The sequence below is a fragment of the Anguilla rostrata genome, chromosome 9, assembly GCF_018555375.3.
Source record: "Anguilla rostrata isolate EN2019 chromosome 9, ASM1855537v3, whole genome shotgun sequence".
Lineage (NCBI taxonomy): Eukaryota > Metazoa > Chordata > Actinopteri > Anguilliformes > Anguillidae > Anguilla > Anguilla rostrata.
This window is the reverse complement of record NC_057941.1, coordinates 43548575-43570897: the sequence shown is the minus strand read 5'-3', so window position 1 is coordinate 43570897 and position 22323 is coordinate 43548575. Positions and strand designations below refer to the sequence as shown.

General features: G+C 50.7%; 1 protein-coding gene across 2 annotated transcripts in view; it reads right to left on the bottom strand.

The window, feature by feature from the left end:
• The window catches only part of med13a (mediator complex subunit 13a), a 76899-nt gene that overhangs the window by 40496 nt on the left and 14080 nt on the right, over nucleotides 1-22323 (bottom strand). For both annotated transcript variants that reach the window (XM_064352320.1, XM_064352321.1), the window contains exon 3: nucleotides 12724-12892. In XM_064352320.1, coding sequence (XP_064208390.1) covers nucleotides 12724-12892 — 169 coding nt within the window. The remainder of the gene's footprint in view (nucleotides 1-12723; nucleotides 12893-22323) is intronic.

Genomic DNA, 22323 nt, shown 5'->3' with positions numbered 1-22323 from the left:
AAATACCAATCTCACAAATTATTATACACTCCATATTCTGTCCATATATTTGAGAACTGCCACTGTCTGAACAGCCTAAATCACCTATTGTCCCGCTTTGGCAAGTCTATGCTATGAATGCTATTGCAATCTGAAAGAAACTGGCCTGTTCCACCTCCAGCATACACCTACAGGACAAACCTGAAAGGAGGACTGAAACTACTGCAAAACGAGAATGCTTTCATTCAGTTCTAGCCATGGAAGAGACCATTCAATAAATATAGAACAAGAATGCCGGCGGCCAAAAGTTCATGCTTAAATGCTAGCGAGGCTTACCAAAAATTTTAAAAAATGCAACTGCACTTCAGGCCCGTTACACCTGAAATTTTAACCGTGCAAATTCCTAAAACGGTAAGGTGTCAGAGCGCGCACTCCAGGCAGATCTCCACGGCGGGGGAAAAGCATCCCACAATTCTTCAGGGCCGTCTCTGCATTCCCACGCCAAATCGTCTCTGGCTAGACAGAATGGCATGTGTGGATGCGTCGCACAAAGCCGAATACTTTTCGCGGCTCTGACGCGAGGTGAGCAGGCAGGGCGGGACCGCGGTGGGGACCGCAATACGGCGGCGTCGGCGTCGCCCTTTCCGCGAAACGGCGGGAGCGGGAGCCGGCGCCCGTCGGCCTCGCGCGGTCCGTGGGAGGCGACGAGACCGTCGCCCCGGCAACCGACGCCGTGACTGTCAGACGGGCTGAAGATGACTCTGCCCTGACGCCGCGGAGGGATGAAGACGGCGCCGGCAGACAGGAGCAAAACTCCTCCGCAAGGGTTCGGTAAAAAAAAAACCGCTGAACCGTTCGATGCGACGAGCTAATTAGCGTCCGTGCGCGTCCCGCCCCTTCGGAACCGAAGAAGACGCCTCTGACGAAAACGTACGCGGGTTTTCGAGGGAACGAGCAAAGGGCACGCTGTCTGACTCGCTTGTCAGACAGGCGACGGTAGCGCCGCTACAGAGCTAGCCAGCTGAGGAAAAAAAAAAAAACCCCTTAAAAAAGACACAGTGCCTTCAGGAAGGGAAAGGGATTTTAACAGTCTAACGATATTTGTTCTCCATTGTCAGGGGCAAAAATACAGCGAGACAGAATGTGTCTCCGAAGACGCTGCGGTAGTTATTTCAATTGCGGGAAAACATTTCGGCGACCCAGCAGTTTTGCAAGTGACAGCAAAAACAAAAAAAAAAAAAGTTATTATTTCGCCCAGGGATATTATGGGAAAAGTCCACAAAGAACAGGGCTTGGAGTGAGCGAACCAGACACAGAGCACCTTCTCTCAGCCGGGCTGCAGACATCCCTGGAGGGTAAAGACACCAGAAAACACAGAGAACCAGCTGGCAAACGCTCACAGGCACAACTTCTGAGCCAACGTGCACAGGAGATGAAGAATCTATCTAGTAGAGGGTTCAAGAGCCCATGAGCACATTTCTTGTTAACCTGACCAATTTCATCCCAAAACTGTGGGTTTCGCAGGTGGTGGATTCACAAGCACAGAAACAAACGAGCTATTTTTACCACCTCACCCCTGCAATCGGCAACAAATCCCCTGCAAAATTCACAGGCCTTTGCTTTGCAACACAACCGTGTTGACTTTTGCCAAGTTATCACTAGTTGCATACATTTGCCTGACAAGTTTATACTAAAGAGAAGGAATACTATCGAGGAAGAATAAACGCACTTTGTTTTGCTGCATCAAGAAAATGCCCAATACTTGAAAAAGAACAGTTGAATATGCTGAAGACCAAAATGAGGTCAAAATGCAATTCAAAATCAAACAATCTGTGGGGACTTTGTCCACCTCCAGGTAGCCATGATGAGATTTAGATAAGAAAATAAATTAAAGCAACAATATGCTGATAACAACACTGATATGCTGCAATCATCACCTTGTTTAAAAGGTGTCAGCTGGCATCCGGTCTATACACATGAAAGCCCTTCATGTAAAACTCCATGAGGGCGGGGCTTGTAGCCAAGGTGACCAAGGTAGAGTGGTAAAGTGGGTGTCTGGGAACACAGTATAATGTGAGAACTGTATCTTTTAAAAATCAAAGTCGAGGTGAGTTTGATTTCCTGAAACATTCCACAAGAAAGGGCAGTCATGTCAGCCCTAAAAATGGAACTATGAAACTGTGTCAGTGCAGGGATGGTGCTGGGTGATCAGGAGGTTAAAAGGGCTAGTAAAACAGTCAAAACAATCATTTGAAGTCTAGATATTTGAAGATTTGTAACCACATTTGAATTGTTAAAATTCCGCAAATGGTTGTACAAAACAACCAAAAACCATTCAATCCCAAATTCCCCATCGCACAGGGAAATGTAGCAATTTAAGCGTAATTAAAACACAATTAACTGCTGCACGCGGACAAAAAATAAATCTTAATTATCACCATCACACGCCCAAAACGGTGATACAGCAAAGGTTTATTTATACGAAACACTGCAACGACAGGGAAACCGCTGGTCAACACGATCCAAAGCCTGATCGAAGCAGATGCTGACCTTTCAGCAATAGCCGCTATGACACTGGCTCAGGGACTGACTTACAATTCCCGTGTATACAGGAGAAAAAAGCTTGGGGGAGGGGGTGGGTGGGGGCACAAACATAACAGAAATTTACTGTAGCACAAAAAACATTTCGGGACAGGGGTGGAGGTGGAGTGGGCTGTGGGGGGGGGGGGAATATCACCTCACCAAATTCATGATTTAAATGTCTCTGATTAACACCCCCCTACCTGGCGATGCAAATTTGCCACCTGCGACGCATTTTTAACCGGAGACCCCACTGCGGATACAACTGTTCCAGCAAAAAAAAAAAAAAGGCAGCCGTTTAGCAGTGACTCATCCGCGCGGTGCTGGGGACCAGTCGTGAGGAAGTGCAGGCAGCAGACCCCGAGTCTGGAGCCTACTGTAGATTAGCATCGCCAGCAATAACAAGCAAGAAATCAAAACAACCTGCCAACACACTTCCCTACAGTGGCTCAAATACAAATTTAACTTTTAACGTGCATAGAGACTCAGACCGGGGCTGCCCAACCCTGTTCCTGGAGATCGACCGTCCTCGTTGGTTTTCACCTCAATTTTAAATTTGCCACACCTGATTCTAAATAATGAGCAGCTCGACAAGGTCTCTAAGCCGTTGAATAAGGTGTGCTTTGTTAGGGCTGGAATTAATACTTATGGGACGGCAGGTTTCCAGGAAAAGGGCTGGGCAGCCATGCTTTAGACTGCAGTCATTTCACAAACCAGCCCAACAGCAGTGAGCTCTGGAGCTGAGAGCTGAGAGCTCTAAAGGGAGAGATGAGAAGGGTTGCCAGGTGTTCGAGGCTCAGCTTGCACAGGTTATCCTCAAACAGCGGGGGGCGGGGGGGTTGGGCAGGTGCGCGAAACCAGGCCGCAGGTAAAGCTCCTAATTCCCCAGCGTTCCCCTGAGTGGCGGCCAAACTGGCTGGGAATCGTGAGCGCCCCTTTAGTCTGGCGCCTTCTGCGCCGCGAAACGAGGAGGGGAGGGGAGGTGGGGCGAGGAGAGCCGGGGCCCCGGGGCCCGGGGCGGTGACCTCCCGTCTGCAGGTGCCGTTTAACCGTGCTCCGGGGGCTGATGGGATTAACGGTGACAACTTCCTGTGGGCTCAGAGACTCAGCGCCTGGCCGGGGAGGGGGGGGGGGTTAAGTGAACCCGAGCTGCTCGGGATGAGAGGAACAGCTCGTTCCAGCAGTGGGGGGGGGGGGGGCTTTTCCGCTCTGTGAGCGCAGAGGGAGGGGCCCGGGAGCACACGTGGGGGGCCGGGGCGCCAGGTGAGAGGAGAGGTGACTCAGTAACGCCGTAAGCCCGCACACTCATCCCCCTCGCGTCTCTACGGCAACACGATATTCCAAAGAGACAGTCACATGACGCGCTGGTCTCTTTGGAATTTGCGTTGCTAGAGAGACCGGCGGCGGCGGCGGTGGCGGCGGTGGTGAGGGGGGATAAAATTAGCACTTTAGCCCCAGACTCACAGCTCTGGCTGTTTATCCCGCGCTGTCCTACTTTACAGACCCGCTCTCTCCGCTTCCCCCCCCAGCGGAGAGGCGCCGGGACGCTGGAGGGACGCTGGGGAAGAGCCCGGGGGAGGGGGAGGGGGGAGGAGTGCATGGGCGCAATGCTGCTTCGACGCTCGCTTAATTACTCCCTCACACAGCGCCGGCCCCTTTCTCCTACCGGGGACCGGGTAGCACATCCTACCTCACGCGTGCGGGCGTCTGACGTCCAGTACTGCGCTCCACACCAGCACAGTGCGCTCGAGCCACTACAGAACCCTGAGCACACCGTGGAGTTTCACTGCTGGTTCTTTCAAATCAGTGAGACTTGTGTGAAATATCCACCAAAAAAAAAAAAGAATGTTTAAAATAAATAAATACATAAACATGTAATTGACATGAAATTTGCACCACCCGAATGTCATGTTCCCTGAGAAATGCATTCTGGGAGAGAGTGTTTGTTTGACTAGTTACCATACCGTAACAGCTTATCACGGGGGGGGTGGGTGTGGGTGTCCCATGGCTGACGCCCCGCTGGAATATTTGGGGCGCGTTCGGGGCCCGCTCGCCCCCCCGTCCCGCTGTCAGGGGCGAGTGTCTCTCCCTCAGGCAGGACTACAGCGGCGTGTGATTCTATAAAGGCCTTTCGCGCGGACGCCCAAACGACACCCTAAAGCTTCATTACGCCTGTAATGCGTCCCGCTCGAACCGTAACCGGCTCCCGCCTCCCGTAACGAGGGTTCGGCGTCGGAGAGGCCCGCGCTCGGCGAACGCCGGTCAGGGCGCCGTGAAGACAGGAGGAAGCGGCGATGACGAGAGGGAGAACGCTCTTAGAACAACTGCGGCAGGAAAGTCAGCGTGCCGCAAACGCTCGAGAGCGCGGCTACGGCGCGGCTTTTAGCTCTTCAGAAAGTTAGCGTCCCACATTCCACCGCCAGGAAGCGGTACACGGCCTGCAGAGCAGGTGGAAATGAGCGGGTGAGGGTATCAATAAGAGCCTGAGGCCTGGACTACAGGCCAGTGATCTTCACTCCTGGTACTGGTGGTCCACAGGGTCTGCTGGTTTCTGCTGTTACTCTGCACTTAATGAATCAATTAAAGCAGTCGATTAGGCAGTTAACTCACCTCACCTGGTTTCTAGGGTCTGAACTGGTTGCGAATATTAAGGCGAAAACAAAAAAAACCAAGAAACCCTGTGGCTCTCCAGGGCCAGGGATGAAGATCACGGCCGAAGGCGCACCTGCGCGATCTCGCAGGCAGCCAATGGGAACGGCCGCTGAGCGCAGTCCGGGTACGAGGGGCGGACACCGTTCGACAGCAAAGCGGCTCGACTGCCGACGCTTCCCTGCAGATATTAACCGCCAGCGACCCCCGAGCTGCGGAATTTTACAGCGCCGTCGTCTCCTTACGGTCAAGTGTCTCCGAGGGTGATTCACATTCACAGCGCGCGACACAGGAGCCACAATTTTACAGCTCGTCATCAACGGCGGCTTATCTGAGGTCAGGCCTGAGAGAGTACACCTGAGTGGGAGTCTGTGTCGAAGACAGAACTTTGACTTTCGTCTTCCGGTCGAGTCATTTTGCCGCCCAGCCCACCTGCGCAGCGGTGTGTCCTAATAAAGCAGCCGTAGAACACGCACGTCTCTACGGTTCTGCAACGCAAGTAAAGCGCTCATCAGTTACTTTAAAGATACAAGACTAACATAGACACATTTATCAAATTCATTACACCGTTTATTGACAGCTATGTAAGGCTGGTTACGTACTAAAATTTTGAGTCAACTTTTAACCGAGCCACGAACAACTGAGAAAAGGCAACGGCACATGACATCTGAACGTTTCAAAAAGCGGTCGATACCGGAAACGTCCGGAGACGAGGCTCCAGCTGTCTGAGGACCACGCTCCAGGGGGTTTCGAACTTCGGAGGAGACCTTTCAGGGCGAACAGGAAGCGCGTAAAACTTTTTCCAGAGCCGGGACCTTAACGGATGAGAACGCAGAGCCTCACGAGGGAGGGACGAGGGGGGGGGGGGGGGGCAGGTGGTGGGGTACGGCCCGCTGGGAGTCCGCGGGGCCGGGGGGAAAAACTCAGACGGCCTGCGCTCAGGTGAGACGCGACACGACAGCTGCCACCTCAGCCCCGCGGATGAGGAGGAGGAGGAGGAAGAGGACGGATGAGCTGTGCACCGGTGCTCCCTCGGGGGCCCGCTGCACTTTCGGTTTCTGACGGCTGTCGGCCAATGGGACGCGCGGCTGTGCGCCACACCCTGCGCGTGTGCGCGACGCCCTGCGCGTGTGCGCGACGCCCTGCGCGTGTGCGTGACGCCCTGCGCGTGTGCGCGACGCCCTGCGCGTGTGCGCGACGCCCTGCGCGTGTGTGCGGACTGCAAATTCACTGCGTCTGACGCTCTCTCTGCAGGCCGCGCTGCTGTGACTGGGGGAAAGAGGAACTCCCACACGACACGGCCAATGATTCAATGCCTCATCATCCACTTTGCATGCAGGGGCAGACGCCGCTGTCCAGTGTAGTACAGAGCACACACACACGCGCACTCACACGCGCACACACACACACACTCACACACACACACACACACAAACTCTCACACGCGCACACACACACACTCACACACACACACACAGGCGGTACCTGAGGCACACACACACACACACACACACACGGTACCTGTGGCACACACACACACACACACACACACACAGGCGGTACCTGTGGCACACACACACACACTCACACTCACACAGTACCTGTGACACACACGCATCCCCTGCGGTACACAGCGCGGTGGCTGAGTTATGACCGAGCGCGTCCTCAAACGCTGCGCTACGAGGTTAACCCAGGTTACTGTTTAGCTTTTTTTATTTTTGCCGTAACTATTTCGGTCTTTTCATCCCCCTCACCCACATTTAAAGAGATTTCTGATTGATGCGCTGCCACAGATTTACAGCGAAGCGCCAGACGAAGAAAAGACCCCGCCAAGGCCAGCGCGTTCGCTCACAGAAGGCCAGAGATTTCTCATTTTTCCAGCTCCACAGCTTTACACATCTTCACACTGCCGTAAAAGGGTTTTGTTGGAGAGCTAGACCCCCGCCACCTCCAGCAGGCTGAGTTCAGGCGCAGGCGGGGCAGCTGGGAGAGAGACGTTATAAATCCGACCGTCGTCTGAGCGAGCTACAAAAGAACCAGAAACCTCCAGGCTGCTGGTTCATTCATGATTTCTACAACTGTAACCCGTGCATATGTATTTTTATTTTTTTTTTTTTAAATATGTCTCTGGGCAACCAAATTTTTTTTTAGAGGGGGTTTTCCCAGAAATGAGGGAGCTCCGGAACATTCCGGAGCAGAAGTCTCGACTAAAACGCGACGCGCTTGAAGTTTTTAGCGGCTGAAATATTAATGGCACGGGACCAGCCGCCTCCCACCACATAAAAGGCTCGGCTGCTCGGACAGCCGGATATTCGGCGTGGAAATTAAATATCAAAGTAGTCTTTCTTGTAACCAAAAACGACGCCTGCCGGCCAAGTTCTATCCAAAATACATCGTAACTTCTTTAGATGTTGCACATTTTAAATCATTTATGCATATTTGTACTCGCTGAGGGAAGCAATGTTTAAGATTTACCTGAAGGGGAAAAATTCAAGTCTGTAGTCTTTTTATTTAATGCCATCCACAACATTTATTACAGACCACTTTTATTTCAACCTGGTGGCAGTTTTTTTACTTTGTGTCAGTGTTCATTCTGCAGAAGTGAACAGCATTAATCTGCACACCACTGCTGATTCTTCTTACAAACGGGTCACTTTTACAGCCTGAAATGAAGCATGTACAAGGTGCACTGTGTCCCTGAACGGCAGATGCTCAAAGGTAATCCCAATGATGTCAGACAGGAATGCTAATAAGTCTGGAAACGGCTAAAGCCCAGTTTGACAAGTTGGCAGGAGCTTCGTCTCCTTTACTTTTACTTAAAATTACTGGGTTTTGGTCAGCGTGCAACGAAGCAGTGTCACATAAGATCCTTGCGTATTCTTTATGCCTCAGCGATCTTCCATGTTTACTTTTTAATGGCTACAACTGGAAACACGGTCCTGTCACTGACAGACTGAGCGGGTTACAACGGTATCAAATAAAGACAATCTCATGCAAATTGAGCATTGACTGTACAGGCGTGTTACTCGTGTTTCTTTAGCAGAACACAGAGTCCGTCAAAACTCCAAAAAGCACAAAGCGAAGAAAGGCTTTGCGATCTCAAAACTCGCTGCACGGAAAACGAGAACGAGACAAACACACAGCGCGGCGACCGCGCGCCAGGACGACCGCGCGGGCCGCGGAATAAATGAATGAGTTCAGGTACAATAACATCCTACGGCGTCTCGTCGGCCGCGAAACTATTTATAACCCTAGAAAGGCTCGGAGGACGGGCTCCAGGAAGCAGGAAATGCCATTGTTCCTCATGCGTGACTCCGCCAGCGCAGCGCGGTGTCACGGCCGGCTCCACTCTCACGGCGAGCGAGAGACGGAGAGATAGAGAGAGAGAGAGGGAGAGGGAGAGGGAGAGAGAGAGAGAGAGAGAGAGAGAGAGAGAGAGAGAGGTACGTCCTGCTAGCACCGCTACGTCCGCGCTGCTAACGGAACCCTCTGCCGCGACAGCTCAGGCACACTGGCAAAGAGGAATGTGGGGCACCAACAGCAGAGAGGGAGTGAGAGAGGGAAAGGGAGAGACAGAGAGAGAGACAGTGAGAGAGAAGTAGAGGGAGAGAGGAAGAGAGAGTGAGGGCGAGAGAGAGGGAGACAGTGAGGGAGGAACAGAGAGAGGAAGATGGACAGAGTGGGAGAGACAGCGACAGTAAGAGAGAGGGAAACAAGAGCGTGTGCTAGAGAGAGAGAGAGATCGAGGGAGAGAGAGGGAGAGAGAGAGAGAGTGCCGCGGACACGAGCGCTTTGTCATCACGCAGCGATGTCCCAGAGGGCTTTTCAGTCGTTTGAAGCTCGCCACTGAAAGCAGCTGAGAAAAAAAGAAAAAGAAAAGAACAAAGAGCTCTGACACTGTGGTCGTCGTGTCGACCGTTTGAAAACGCTTTCCGCATTCCGCCCGGGGCGGGGAGGGTTGTGGGAGCGCGAGCGAAAAAGCAGACCCGCCCCCCGCTCCTCGCCACCTGACCCAGACCTCCCTCCCAAACGCAGACCGCACAGTCGCGCTTTAGATCAGAGCTCAGGCCAAACGAGCAGAGCCCAGATCGGCACCCAGGTCAAACAAGCGGAACCCAGATCGGCACCCAGATCAAACGAGCAGAGCCCAGGTCAAACGAGCAGAGCCCAGATCGGCACCCAGGCCAAACGAGCAGAGCCCAGGCCAAACGAGCGGAGCCCAGGTCAAACGAGCGGAGCCCAGATCGGCACCCAGGTCAAACGAGCGGAGCCCAGATCGGCACCCAGACCAAACGAGCGGAGCCCAGATCGGCGCCCAGGCCAAACGAGCGGAGCCCAGATCGGCGCCCAGGCCAAACGAGCGGAGCCCAGATCGGCACCCAGGTCAAACGAGCGGAGCCCAGGTCAAACGAGAGGAGCCCAGGTCAAACGAGCGGAGCCCAGATTGGCACCCAGGCCAAACGAGTGGAGCCCAGGCCAAACGAGCGGACCCCAGGCCAAACGAGCGGAGCCCAGGCCAAACGAGCGGAGCCCAGGCCAAACGAGCGGAGCCCAGATCGGCACCCAGGCCAAACGAGCGGAGCCCAGGTCAAACGAGCGGAGCCCAGGCCAAACGAGCGGAGCCCAGATCGGCACCCAGGCCAAACGAGCAGAGCCCAGGCCAAACGAGCAGAGCCCAGGTGGGGTTAATCGCCGGCGGCTCGCACCCGAGGCCTCAGCCACAGGGGGGCCCCCCCACCTGCGCGTACCCAGGAGACGCCGGGGAGACCTCTCCGGTCCCTGCCTCATCTTCCCCGCTCTTCTCTTAAGCGAGGCCCGCGTATGGCGTTCCAGATGCCCCGCGAACCAGAACGCAGCCCCCCTTTCCCCCCGGCTCCCATCTCCCCGTTAGAGAAGAGGCGCTATCGGTGTGCTCGTTCCGAGAACAAGGTGCTACGCGGTACTGTCCGCCACCGAGCGCGCCTGTTCCATTAATAGGTTCACTTTAGTCTGCAAAGCATTAAAAAAAGAAAAAGGGGGGGGGGGTCGGTTTCAGTCTCGATCGGTGCGGCGAAACGCACATCCGGACGGCGATAAGAAATGAAGCAGAGCGGCGTGAGCGGAGCTAGCGGCGTGTTAGCGTCGTGCTAGCGCCGTGTTAGCGTCGTGCTAGCGCCGTGTTAGCGTCCTGCTAGCGCCGTGTTAGCGTCGTGCTAGCGCCGTGTTAGCGTCGTGCTAGCGCGTTCTCTTCCTGCCCGAGCCTCGCTCTCTTATCGAAGGCGCACAGGCGCGGGCGAGTAAATCCTGCCCGCCAGATAGGAAGCTCCTCGGTAATAAACATCCGAGAAAAGGGGGCCGGGGGAGGGGGGGGGGGGGGACGGAAGCGGGCGCAAATCGGCCCTCCTTTTTGGAGCCCGCCCTGCCAAAACGCTCTCCTCGTGCTAAGGTACCGGAGCACAGCTCTCTCTCTCTCTCTCTCTCCAGAAAAAAAATATCTGCTGAGCCAACAGCTCTCTAATGTAACAAGTGATTAATAGCAGGCAGGCTTCATCGGGGGGAGGGGAACCCGTGAAAAAACAAAACCAAACAAACGATCGATCGAACATTCTAGACGATTAGGCCCATCGGAGTCCTCCATACTGAAAATTAGACACGTTCTCCTAATCTGAGAACGGGAAGTAATTGTGCATAAGGCATTGCTTTTTAAAACAGCCCAATGTTTTGGTCTGACTCGATTCATAACGCAGTAAAAATTTGCCTTGAATTAGGAATTGGCCCCAGGAGGTGAACTTGGGAGGCAAACCTCAGGTTCTGCTAATGAGACAAAGCCAAGGACTGAAGCACGCATGCGTTCACACACACACACACACCTCCCAAGCTCCAGGATTAAAATTCCACCCGCCGCGCACTTGCACGAGCATTTTTTCTCTGCAGCGGCGAAACGCTAACCCCCTCCGAACAACGGCCTCGTTTCAACACGAGCGTTTCGTCACGGGAGCCGTCCAGAGCTCGGCGCCGCGGCTGCCAAATTAGCATCGGCGTTCTGCTAGCCGCTTGTTTTTCTTGAACCAAAATTATGCTCATACACTGGCATAAAGCCCACTTCTTCTACACAGCGGGGTTTTTTTTTTTCGTTTCGTTTTTAAGGGAATCAAACGGATGCCATTTGACTGTATTGCAAAGATAAAAACCACAAAACCGGCAGTAGTACCACAAGTGCTAAAAAGTAGCATTTCTTACAGCCAAACGTTTGTTTTGCATACACTCGTGTACACGATTCTACGGTTCAAAATAAAAGTATCACGTTTTATTTTGTGGGGGTCTATTTTGTTAACTGGGAAATGTTTCAACTGGTGTGATGAAAGTAAATTATTCACATTAACACACTGGCTAAGGAGAGGGGAATTAAAAGCTTATTTTACAAGGAGGGCGAAAGTACTTAAGAGCATTAAGAATCATTGCCTACGTATTCACTTAACCTCCCATTGGGGAAAGCACTTTTTTGTTTAGAATCTTAAACACTGCCAAAAAAGTGATGAAAATGTATAGCTGAACAATTCTTATTATTCTCATTTGTTAAATGTTTTAAAAATAGGTCTGATCACATAAAAGTGTTGTGGTAGGGCAGCATGTAAAAATGGGGTACAAGGATTCAGGTTTGCAAATGCAATTAACAAACAGCTGGGAATGACTGCTCAAACGTTTAGCATTGTGGCTGTCACACTGTGCAGCTCATTAAAAACGATTCAGCCCTGGCCAGTATTTGCCAGAAATGGCTGAGTGAGGCTGCCGTACGAAGAAAACAGAGTGCATCAGCAAGTGTTGTGCCATCAAGGTGGGAGGTCAAGTCGAGGACTGAAGTGCAGGATTAAGGGCGTGTGTGTGTGTGTGTGTGTGTGTGCGCGCGCATGCATGTGAATAGAGCAGTATTTAGCAGTAAAATATCTGAAAAGCAAGATTTCTGAGTATGTGCGTGCGTGTGTGTGTGAATAAATCAGTATTTCGTAGTAAAATATTTGAAAAGCAAGATTTCTGTGTGCGTGTGTGTTTGTAGCTGTGTGTGTGTATTGGAGGGACACAGCACTGTCCTTAAAAACGCTCCTCCTTACCAAGACTGGTAAAGACTGCCATTAAATTTATTTACATTTTTTTTTAATCCCATGAGGGTAATTTGATCTTTCATCAAGCTTAATGATTTATATCAAGGACAGTTTTACTGCATGAGAACAAACTATGAATACTGACCACCATTCTGATCACATCATAAAAATGTCAAAGGGCACACAATTAAGAAGCAGCCAAATTCACTGATCTGAGTTTCACTAGCCTCAGTAGTCAGGCTCATAACGCTGCCGTACTATGAGCCAGACCAAGTCCACACTGTACTGCGAGACCATCGTGATACGGAGTAGGCGGACCTCCCAACTACACCCAGCGATTCAAGACAACTCGACCATCGACCAATAAGAAGACGCCGGGATAAAATAAGGTCGAACCAATCAGGCTGCAGGAAACGTATCTAAGGGGGCACCTTACCTCTTGTTGATTGGCTTCTCGTCCTTCTCGTAGGGCTTGACGAACCACTTGCCGATGCGGACGAAGCCGCGGTTCATGAGGCAGCGCTCCAGCAGGTTGTGGATGGCCTTGAAGAGCAGCGTGCGGCACTCGTAGGAGAGGCCGCTCTCCCACACGCCGTCCTCTTCGCCTGGGAGGGGGTGAGGGGGGGGGAGAAAGAAAACAAGCGGGACCACGGTTAGGCCCATGGGGAACACCGGCAAAGCTCGCTCACATCGACGAGCTCACATTTCCTCTGACCGATACGCCCTCTCAGTGACGGCTGCCATAAAGAGCAAGGGCACCGTTAACTCCAAACGGAGCGGTCACGCGTTTTTAGCTCGAGGCGCGGATGGAAGTGCTAAGGGGGTAGCGGATTTTTCCGCAACAAGCGTGGTCGCACTACAACACAAAACCTGCCGCTTTGAATATCGTTCCAGGGATCCTGACAATTGAGCTGGAATGCCACTGAACCATCTTGCAGCCAGTAGAGAGTGATATAGTGAGTGATATAAACAGACATATTGGACCATATGATCCTAAAATCCAGTCAGAGTGAGGATTCCCTTCACAAAGTCAGTCACAGGGCAAAGTGACATCCCCGTATTACCACCTCTTTGAGAGAATTCATTTTCGATTTTACATTCAACCACGTCTTTCACATCGAGTTCAGGAGTTCACAAACAACTTGAGCAGCGTTAGCGCTGTCACAACGATTCAAATAAACGGAGGAAGTCTACATTTTCAACGGTTTGGACGTGCAACTCAAAAGGGAGCCAATTGCTCCTGCTCGGATGCTTGCTCTTTCAGCCAACGGGTATTGTCACTACATCTTAATTGCTGCACTGGATGAGTTACTTCAAATAAAAACAGACACATACTGCAGCTCTCAAAAGTAATGCAACTTATTTCCACTTACTTGAAACACACAGCAGCTTTAAAAAAAAAAAAAAAAAAGACCAGAATTGTTACTGGCTTAGAACAGGACTGTGCCAGCAAATTTAAAACCTCAGCAGCTTGCGATCTACGATCAAAATACAGGCTAAGTTGTTTTGGGACTCATGATAGCGACTCCACATACTCAGGAGAATTTAGCTACGGGACCTCAATTTAAATCAATTTCAGGAACATGTCTACCGGCCATAGCGCGTTCAACAGCGCCAGCAGCAACGGGAAGGCCCCACGGCATTGTGGTATGGACTCGGTACACCAACCGAACACCAGAGGCGGGACAATTTACGATTTCCACTGCACGATGACAAGCTGATTTATCCTGGCGATCGCTCGAGCACCTTTTCCCTTTTTTGGGGTGACTAAAGCCTGTTTTACAGCAGCAGACTGACTTACAGGCATCTTAAAGCGCTTTCCCCAGCTTTACTTCACACAGAACACAGCTGTAGCCAGAACAATAAAGCAGAGTGCTTCAAGTAGATTGAAAGGCTAAAGACAATGTTAAACATTTTATTTAACCCTTCTGGGAAACAAAGACATAAAAACGGATATGAAGCTAGGCTACATCGATGAAATCATGAGTTAAGACTGCAAAACATTTAGGCCTAAGCCTATACTGCCCTACAAAGCCTAACTGCAGTAACTACGCAAAGGGTAAAACTGAGAAAAATGGCTTTAAATTGTTTTAACTGGCCAGCCAAATGGGTTATAGGTGTATAAGTGATATTGCACGAATTGTACATGTATTCATGAGGTAATTTTTATGCCCAAAAACCATGACGGCTGGCCAGTTAAAACACCATTTTTCTCAGTTTTACCCTTTGCGTAGTTACTGCAGTTAGGCTGTGTAGGGCAGTATAGTTCTCTGCACTCGAGGAGACAAAGGACAACAATGATAGAATATGCAGCATGAACATAAATGGAAAATGAGCGCGCTAAATGAAGCCAACGACCTCTGACACTTGACGGTGGTTCCAAACCAAAACCATAAGAGGGGGCGACAATTAGGAACACAAATGCTTGATGCTCACAGGAGAAAAGTGCGAGTCTCCCACAACATGCACGATCTTATCTCGTAAGCAACACCTGCATATTCAACTTTCTTTGGTCTACAAACGATGAACGTGTGCTGCACGAGACAGGTTACTGATGATTTGTAGGCCATCATATTCTTACATCAGTGTGACATTTTTGTGAAACACTTTCACAACTATAAGACTACTGCTTGAATAGCCTAGAATTAAGACCAACATGTTAACACCAAGCCGATTTAGCATAAAGATAACAGTCTAGACGATGTTTGTACTGTAATTCAAGGCAATTGCTTTAAAGGAAATATATTTACTAATCATATGGAAAACTCTAAAATGTTAAAGTGCTTTTAAAATTAATACTCATTAAAACATTCGCTGCATAAACAGTAGTACCATTTTATTTTAGGCCAAGAAAATAACAAAACCGTGTATAAACTGTTTATAGAGTTTTTCTTGCAACAGTAATCAACCTGTCACTAGTTAGCTCACATTAAATTAGCCAGGCTGACAGAAATATAAAATAAAGCTATTACTTGTCTAAAATGTAAATATACCACACACGAGTGATATGAGCGGGCAAGTATACATAGAAACCTATGTGCCACACACACACACACACACACACACACACAACCTTAACAGTTATTTTTGTATATTGGTTGAGTCTTGTTTTCATTAGACAAAAAAAAGAAGAAGAAATCATTTTCCAATTATATATTTTTTTCTAAGCGATTAAGAATTTGCCCTTGAGTACTCATTTAGCTCAGTAAACGGTTCCACCCCTACTCAATACCACAACAGCCTTCAAAATATGCCTACTCAGTTCCTGGAATACAACCTGCCCAGTTTTTTTCCCGCCACAGAGTGGATACACTCATATTACTCAAAATTCTCATCTCTATTTCATGGACAGCAACGGATTGGACGAAACAATTCCTAATCAATATTGAGCGGCTACCTTCAAACTGCCTTGTTGCTTTGTTTTTTTTTTCTGGAATGAGAGTCAACATTCGCGACCAGAGTTCCCAAATTTATTATTCGATGTGCTCGCAACATTCTGAACACACAGCAAATTCTCACAGGGTGAGGTTTGGCACCAATTCAACAGACAGTTGGGCCAAGGAAAGATAGAACTGAACACAGTACACAGACTGGATAGAGGCCCAGAGCCCCTTTCTTTCTTGTATTTCAAGCAGGGCTCTACACTAACACTTTTCCAAGGAGTTATGTTTAGGAGCACACTAATGCATCCCAATTAGTAGCTGTTCTCCTGAATTATTTTTCCAGTTAGCACAATGCTCCTAAGTACTGTCACAGCCCTGTCAAGTGTTCATTAGGCCATGTTTACTTACTTTAACAAACAGGAAAACAATTACATTTTGTTTTGTAGTGTGTCATGTCATTTCTAAACAGGAGAGCTGTGCTGGCATGTCTGTTGTGTACAGATATTCACATCGAGCTCACTTCTGATTGGCTGCCAGCTGAACAGCTCCACCACTTGTGTACCAACATGCAGAGTGTTACAGTCGCTACGCAATAAACACAGTCTATAAATGACACGGTATCTGCATCCTCCTGTAGTAAGCAGTACGAGAACTCTTCTGCCATCAAGATTAAAACCCCGTTAAACATCTCAACAGAGTGAAACAGCCTTGATTGAAATAGCACGGCGTTCGTTTTCTCCGGTTCTTTATGCACAACCATTGCTACTGACGTCGACTAAACAGGGTCCGTAAAAAAACCAATACCAGGGTGTCAAACAAACCAGGAACAAAGCATTTCAATTAGCCCGTCAGCCCCCTGAAAACATTCACCCACAAGCCCCGTGCAGAATGCCTTATCAGCAGGCAGCTGCCTACTCGACACCCACACGGCAGAGAGAGAAAAAAAAAAAGGATCTTCAGTTCGTACGAAACAGACAGGAAACTCAAAGCAGATCCGTATCGCGACGACGCGCCCGACACCGAGGGGGGGATTACGCCACTGAGATACCGAAGCCAGCCAGCCCCCCCCCCCCCGAAAGCGCCGCGCGCTGACGTTCGGCCGGGGCGGATCGGCGGGCCTCAACGCCACGGCGGGGGGATTTTAATTAATTCGTTCGTATTAATTCGTCCGTTCGTTTCGCAAACGCGATTTCGTCGCGACGTCTGAAAATGTACACCTGCGCTCGTCCTCTCTCTCCCCCCCGCGCCGTGCCGCCGGGCGGCGGGCCGTGTTTTTGGTAAAAAGCCGTCTCTCGAGCCGTAACTCGGAGGGAACTGAAACCTCTCGGCGGCGGCGCTTCCTCGTTTCGGCGCGGAGCCGCCTCTGCCCACGCATCCTCCTAAAAATTGACGCAAGGACCGTGTTAATGTCAGCAGGGTGGACGGTTCTGGAGCCCGCACTGCACGGTGCGACTGAGAAATGATGGCATGACTGCGCTGGCTGTCGGAATAAAAACCGACAACCATTTTAAACTTCCGTGTGGGGGGGGAATACTTTTTTTATTTTTTTATTTTTTTATAAATGGAGTAGAGAATAAAGCGTACCATTTCCCAAAAACGACCCCTGCTCCTCTCTTCAAGTGGATATCCTGAACATCCAAACTAATGCTTATGCCTCCCCAAATGAAAATGAATCGATGAAGACACTTTTACTATCATCATTATTTTTAAAAGCCACTTCCGACTGGGGAAAAAAATAGCGAGGGTAACAAATAGGTAACCAAGTCAACGGCCATTCCATCACACTGACGTTTCGATTCCAGACCCTGGACTTCGGTGTGGTAGCGGAGGCAAATAACTTGTCGTCACCCACTTCACAGGTCACTTAAAGGGGCAGTCCACTGAAAAGATTTATGTAATCATTTCAAAACTAAACATAATCTTTTCCTACTTAGAATCAGGTTAGGTAAATATAGCACAATCAACAACAACAAAAATAACTACATGTTTAGCTCACCTAGCAGTTAATTTCATCTGACCCTGCAATGCTTTGGAAGTTGTACTTGTTGTACTGCCAATTTAAGTTCATTCTGAAGCAAATAATAAAATGAATCCACTTCCACAATGAATGTTTACCTGCGAGGACGTCTTTTGATTTGACTGCTGAGTCCCACCACTCCACATGCAATTCAGTCTCAGTAGGGGTGCAAGTGGCTCTAGGGAAGGTGTACCAGCTGTCGTGATGGAATTGCATGCAGCAGCCATGTCTAAAATAGCTTGCATTTGGAAAAAATTTGATTTCATTACTTTTCCATATTACACTATCATGATGGGACTAACTGGTAAAATAAGATGAAACAAAGTCTTACTAAGGGAATTTTTACATATTGGGACTTACGAGTTTGATTAAGTACATAGGAGCACATTGGGTCTTATGCCCAAATATAGAGGGAGTCAGTGGTCAAAAAACTGCACACTCAACTTTTACAAGTAAACATCAAGCACACTCAAATGAAAGTAGAAAAATTCTGAAATATTTTTAAGAAGCTTCCTTAAGGTATTTAGTGCATACCTCCATTTGTGCAATAGGATGTCCGCACACAACAGGAGAACAGAGCAGTTGGTTTCTGCCTATCCGTGTGTGCGCGGCTGACGAAAGGACTTTGTAAGTAAATTACAAAAGAGGGGGTGAAATAACAACGATCAGGAAGGCCGTTGCTGGCGCACGGAGCTTCCAAAGAAACGCGCGGGCCCTTCCCCTCCCAAGCCCTTTTTACTACAGAGCCCAGAGCCGGCCCGCGGAACCACCTTCCTCACAGGCACCGGGGCCGCGAGAGGACAGCGGAAATATTTACCCAGTCAGCCGAGGACACGCTCGCCAGGCTCTCTCTCAACGGGCAGAGAGGGGCTGCGGAAAGCGGACGAACACGAAGCCCGGGAACGCTCCGGAACGCCGGCCACGTCAGCCAATCGGCGAGCGGCGACGCGACGCAACACGACACGACACGACACAACTCGGGAGAACAAGCCCCGCAAACGCGTTTTCGTTTTTTACTCTTTTCGTAACCGACGGCACGTCGCGAGACGCTCAGGAAGCCCGTTTGAGGAGCGCGGTCTGCGGAGGAACAGCCAGCTGAGAGACGCTGGCGGGGGAGAGCCGCTCGCGATCGCTGCGCTCGGTGCGATCGTGAAGCGGGTCCTCCAGGGGCTCCTCTCAGAGAACACGGACACCGGCCATGCGTTTAAACAGCGGGGCCAACGGTATTCTACATTTTGGCAGGGGGTTCTTTTGGAGTTACACAAACACACGCACGCACACACACACGCACGCGCACATACACGCACGCACACACACACGCACGCGCACATACACGCACGCACATACACGCACGCACACACACACGCGCGCGCATGGTTTCCATCAAAACCGTGGAAACGCCAGCAGGTAAAATTAGGCGGTTAAGCAAGCAGCGCCAGAAGGCCTGTCCCAGGTCCGGCGCACGGGTTCGAGACCCCCCCGGGGTCCACGTCCAAGAAGTTACAACTCTGACCGGCGCGTTCGAAACAAATCTTTTCTGCACTTGCGTCTGAAGGAGCTGAAGTCTTTTTTTTTTTTTAAGGAGGAGAGCAGCCATCGAGAGTCCTTACGAACAGCCATACGCGGGCATCAAAGATACGTACAGATCTGAAATCCAACTTTACCTCCTCAAGCGAAAAGCATTCCGGCAAGCAAACAGACAACTTGACCTCCCCTCCATCTCTCACTTTTATGGGTTTAAGCCCCACATGCGCACCTCAAAACCGTTTCACAACGAAGAAAAGGAAACACAGCCGTAAGATTTCAGAACCAACACGCTTTCAGAAGTACGTTGTTGGCAAAAACAAAACAAAAATGCCACTGGATAGAAAGTAACAATCAGAGCTGTTCCCTGGGCTCAGAAAAACCAGTTGGCTCAAAAACAATGTTTACACAGATTCATCAAATACGGAAGGGGGAAGGGAAAAAAACAACTTTAACCCAAAAACATAACTAATGCAGTGTTCTGAACAGGTACAGACACCTGCAGCAAATCCAGGTAACGTTTTCCAAAACGGTCAAAAGGGTGGAAAGCAAACAGCACTCAACCACCCTAAAAAAAATTTTTTTTTATAAAATTAAAAAAAAATTATAATAGACTTTTTGAAAAAGATTACTGGAATAAGAGTCTGACGCTCTCCAGCGCTTCCTGCTCCGGCAGGTCGTCAGCGCGGACCGCAGCCAGGAGGCGAGCGTCCGTCCAGGGGCAGGTCGCGCAGCGGCAGGAGCTAGCCCAGAGCTAGCGCTTTACGGAGGGGGAGCAGACGCGAGGGGGGCGGGCTTTCGGCCCACACATTAAACATCACAGGAGCTTCACGAGCCGATTGGTCGAAAAGTGGGAGTGTTCTGAACAGCCTCTACGTAGGGCTATTAAAAGGGACTGGTTCTGGGAATGGGGAACTCCAGAAAGTTAACTGTTTTTATTCTGGCCAGACTCCAGGCACGCCCCCTTTTTTTTTGAGTTTCATTTAAAATGAGCATCCTCAGGAACGGGCAGGAAGCCCCCAAACCTACGACTGCAGAGACCGTTGTCAGGATCCCATCTGTTTTGTAGCCCCCCCCCCACCCCCCCACCCCCACCCCTCCACAAGTGTTTGGTTTGCATCAAACGGCCAAAACGACCCCACCTCACTGTCCGCTATGGCTCTGAATGGAAACGTTTAGGCAGACGTATGTGCTACCACACGCACCTGCTACCATGCCTTACAGGGCATGGCTCTGAAACCGTGCCTTGGCAGCATTTCAAAAAATAATAACAGTAAGATAAAGATCGTGGTGAGGGCCTGGCTGACTGCTTATCAGAGTGAGCCTTCTCACTACAGGCAAAGGAGCATCACATTTCACTTTTCTGAAGTTGGTCAAATGTAGCACATATATATATACAAATTTCAAAACATTAATATTCCACCCTGTTAAAGGGAAGGAGCAGATGTGACCACACATCCAGCAAAGATGCAAATGTCAACAGTTTACAGCAGGAAGAATCATTTCCATGAACTTGGGGAGTCCAATAACTGAGACAATGGCGGTGCTTCTCCCATCGGAAGCCCTCCCCACGCACTCCACAGCGCTGTCACCCCCCTGAAGTATGACATCACTCCGCCCCCCATTTCCCCGGCTCGTACGCTCCGCTCCGCGTTGACACAAACGCCATAAAGCAGGATTGTTTTGAACTTAATTACGCTACATCAACTCAATGCGCTTTTATTAGGCCGTAAATGTTGGCCGTTCCCCAATGGCAGCCGGTGATGAACGATACGTTTTATTGCGTATTAATTTTTCGCAAATTTTATCGCCCGTGAAAATAAATAAATAAATAATTTTAAAAAGCTACAGGCGCTTTTGGCAGGCCGCGTCTCTCGCGCGGGGCGGTAAATACATCACCCGGTAATTCTTAATTTGCGCCGTTCTTCTGAGGCCGGCTAATTGGCCGCAGAGAAGAGTGATGCCCTGCCCCGGGAAAGGAGACGGGCAGGGCTGGGACGAACCATCCGGACGAACGAGGGGGGATTGGCAGGGCTGGGACGAACCATCCGGACGAATGGGGGAGCGAACCATACTGACAGACAGACGGAGGGGTGAAAGGGACTGGTATAGCTAGAATGAACCATCCAGACAACGGGGGTGGAAGGGGATTTGGCAGGGCTGGGACGAACCATCCGAACAAACGGGAGGGGACGAACCATGTGGACAGACAGATGGGGGTGAAAGGGACTGGTAGGTTGGAATAAACCATCCAGACAGACGGGGGGGGGGGGTGAAAGGGGATTGGCAGGGCTGGGACGAACCATCTGGACGAACGGGGGGCGATAGTGGTCTGGCAGGGCTGGGGTGAGCCAATCCGGGGGGGGTTGGGTCAAAGTGGACTGGCAGGGCTGGGGTGAATCATGCGGACGGACGGACGGGGGGGTGATTTATGAGTTCAGCTGACTGCAGCGACACATTAATGCTGAGCTCCTGTGTGGCACAGAGGGAGCGAATGAGCTGACCTTTACAGCCCTCTTACAGAGGGCGGGGCTCGGCCGAGGGCGACGGCCCCCAAAAAGCAGCCTGCGCCCAGCGCTGGGGACGGGGGGGGGGGCCTGAAGCTCTCGGACCCCCCCGCCCTACGCTGGCGTTTAGGCTCGCTGGACTGGAGAAGCATGAGGAAGAAAAGGTGGTGATTGAACCTCAGGGCGGGAGGTTGGGGGGTGTGGGGGTGTGGGGGGGGGGTGGCTGGTCCCATCAGCCACAGGTTTCTATCTGCAAGTAATTGCAGCTGCAGTCGGTCATTAAACGCCATGATTAATATCTTGAGATGTGCGGGACTCCTGGGGATTCTTCCAGCCAGGATGCAAGATTGGAGTGCCTCGCCTGTCTTCTCCCTCTCTTTTCTCTCTCCCTCCCTCCCTCTCTCTCTCTCTCTCCTCCCCCGCTCCCTTTCACCGTCTCCGTCCGCACTGATAGCGTTTTCGGGAGTCTCCATTACTAATTAATGAACGGTTCCTGAGCGCCGGGCAGCGTTTCACACATGACCACCCCGCGCGCCGCCGCGGCCGGGGGGGGGCTCCGTGGGGGTGGGGGGGGGGCCTGGGACACGGAGCGCGGGGGCGGGCGG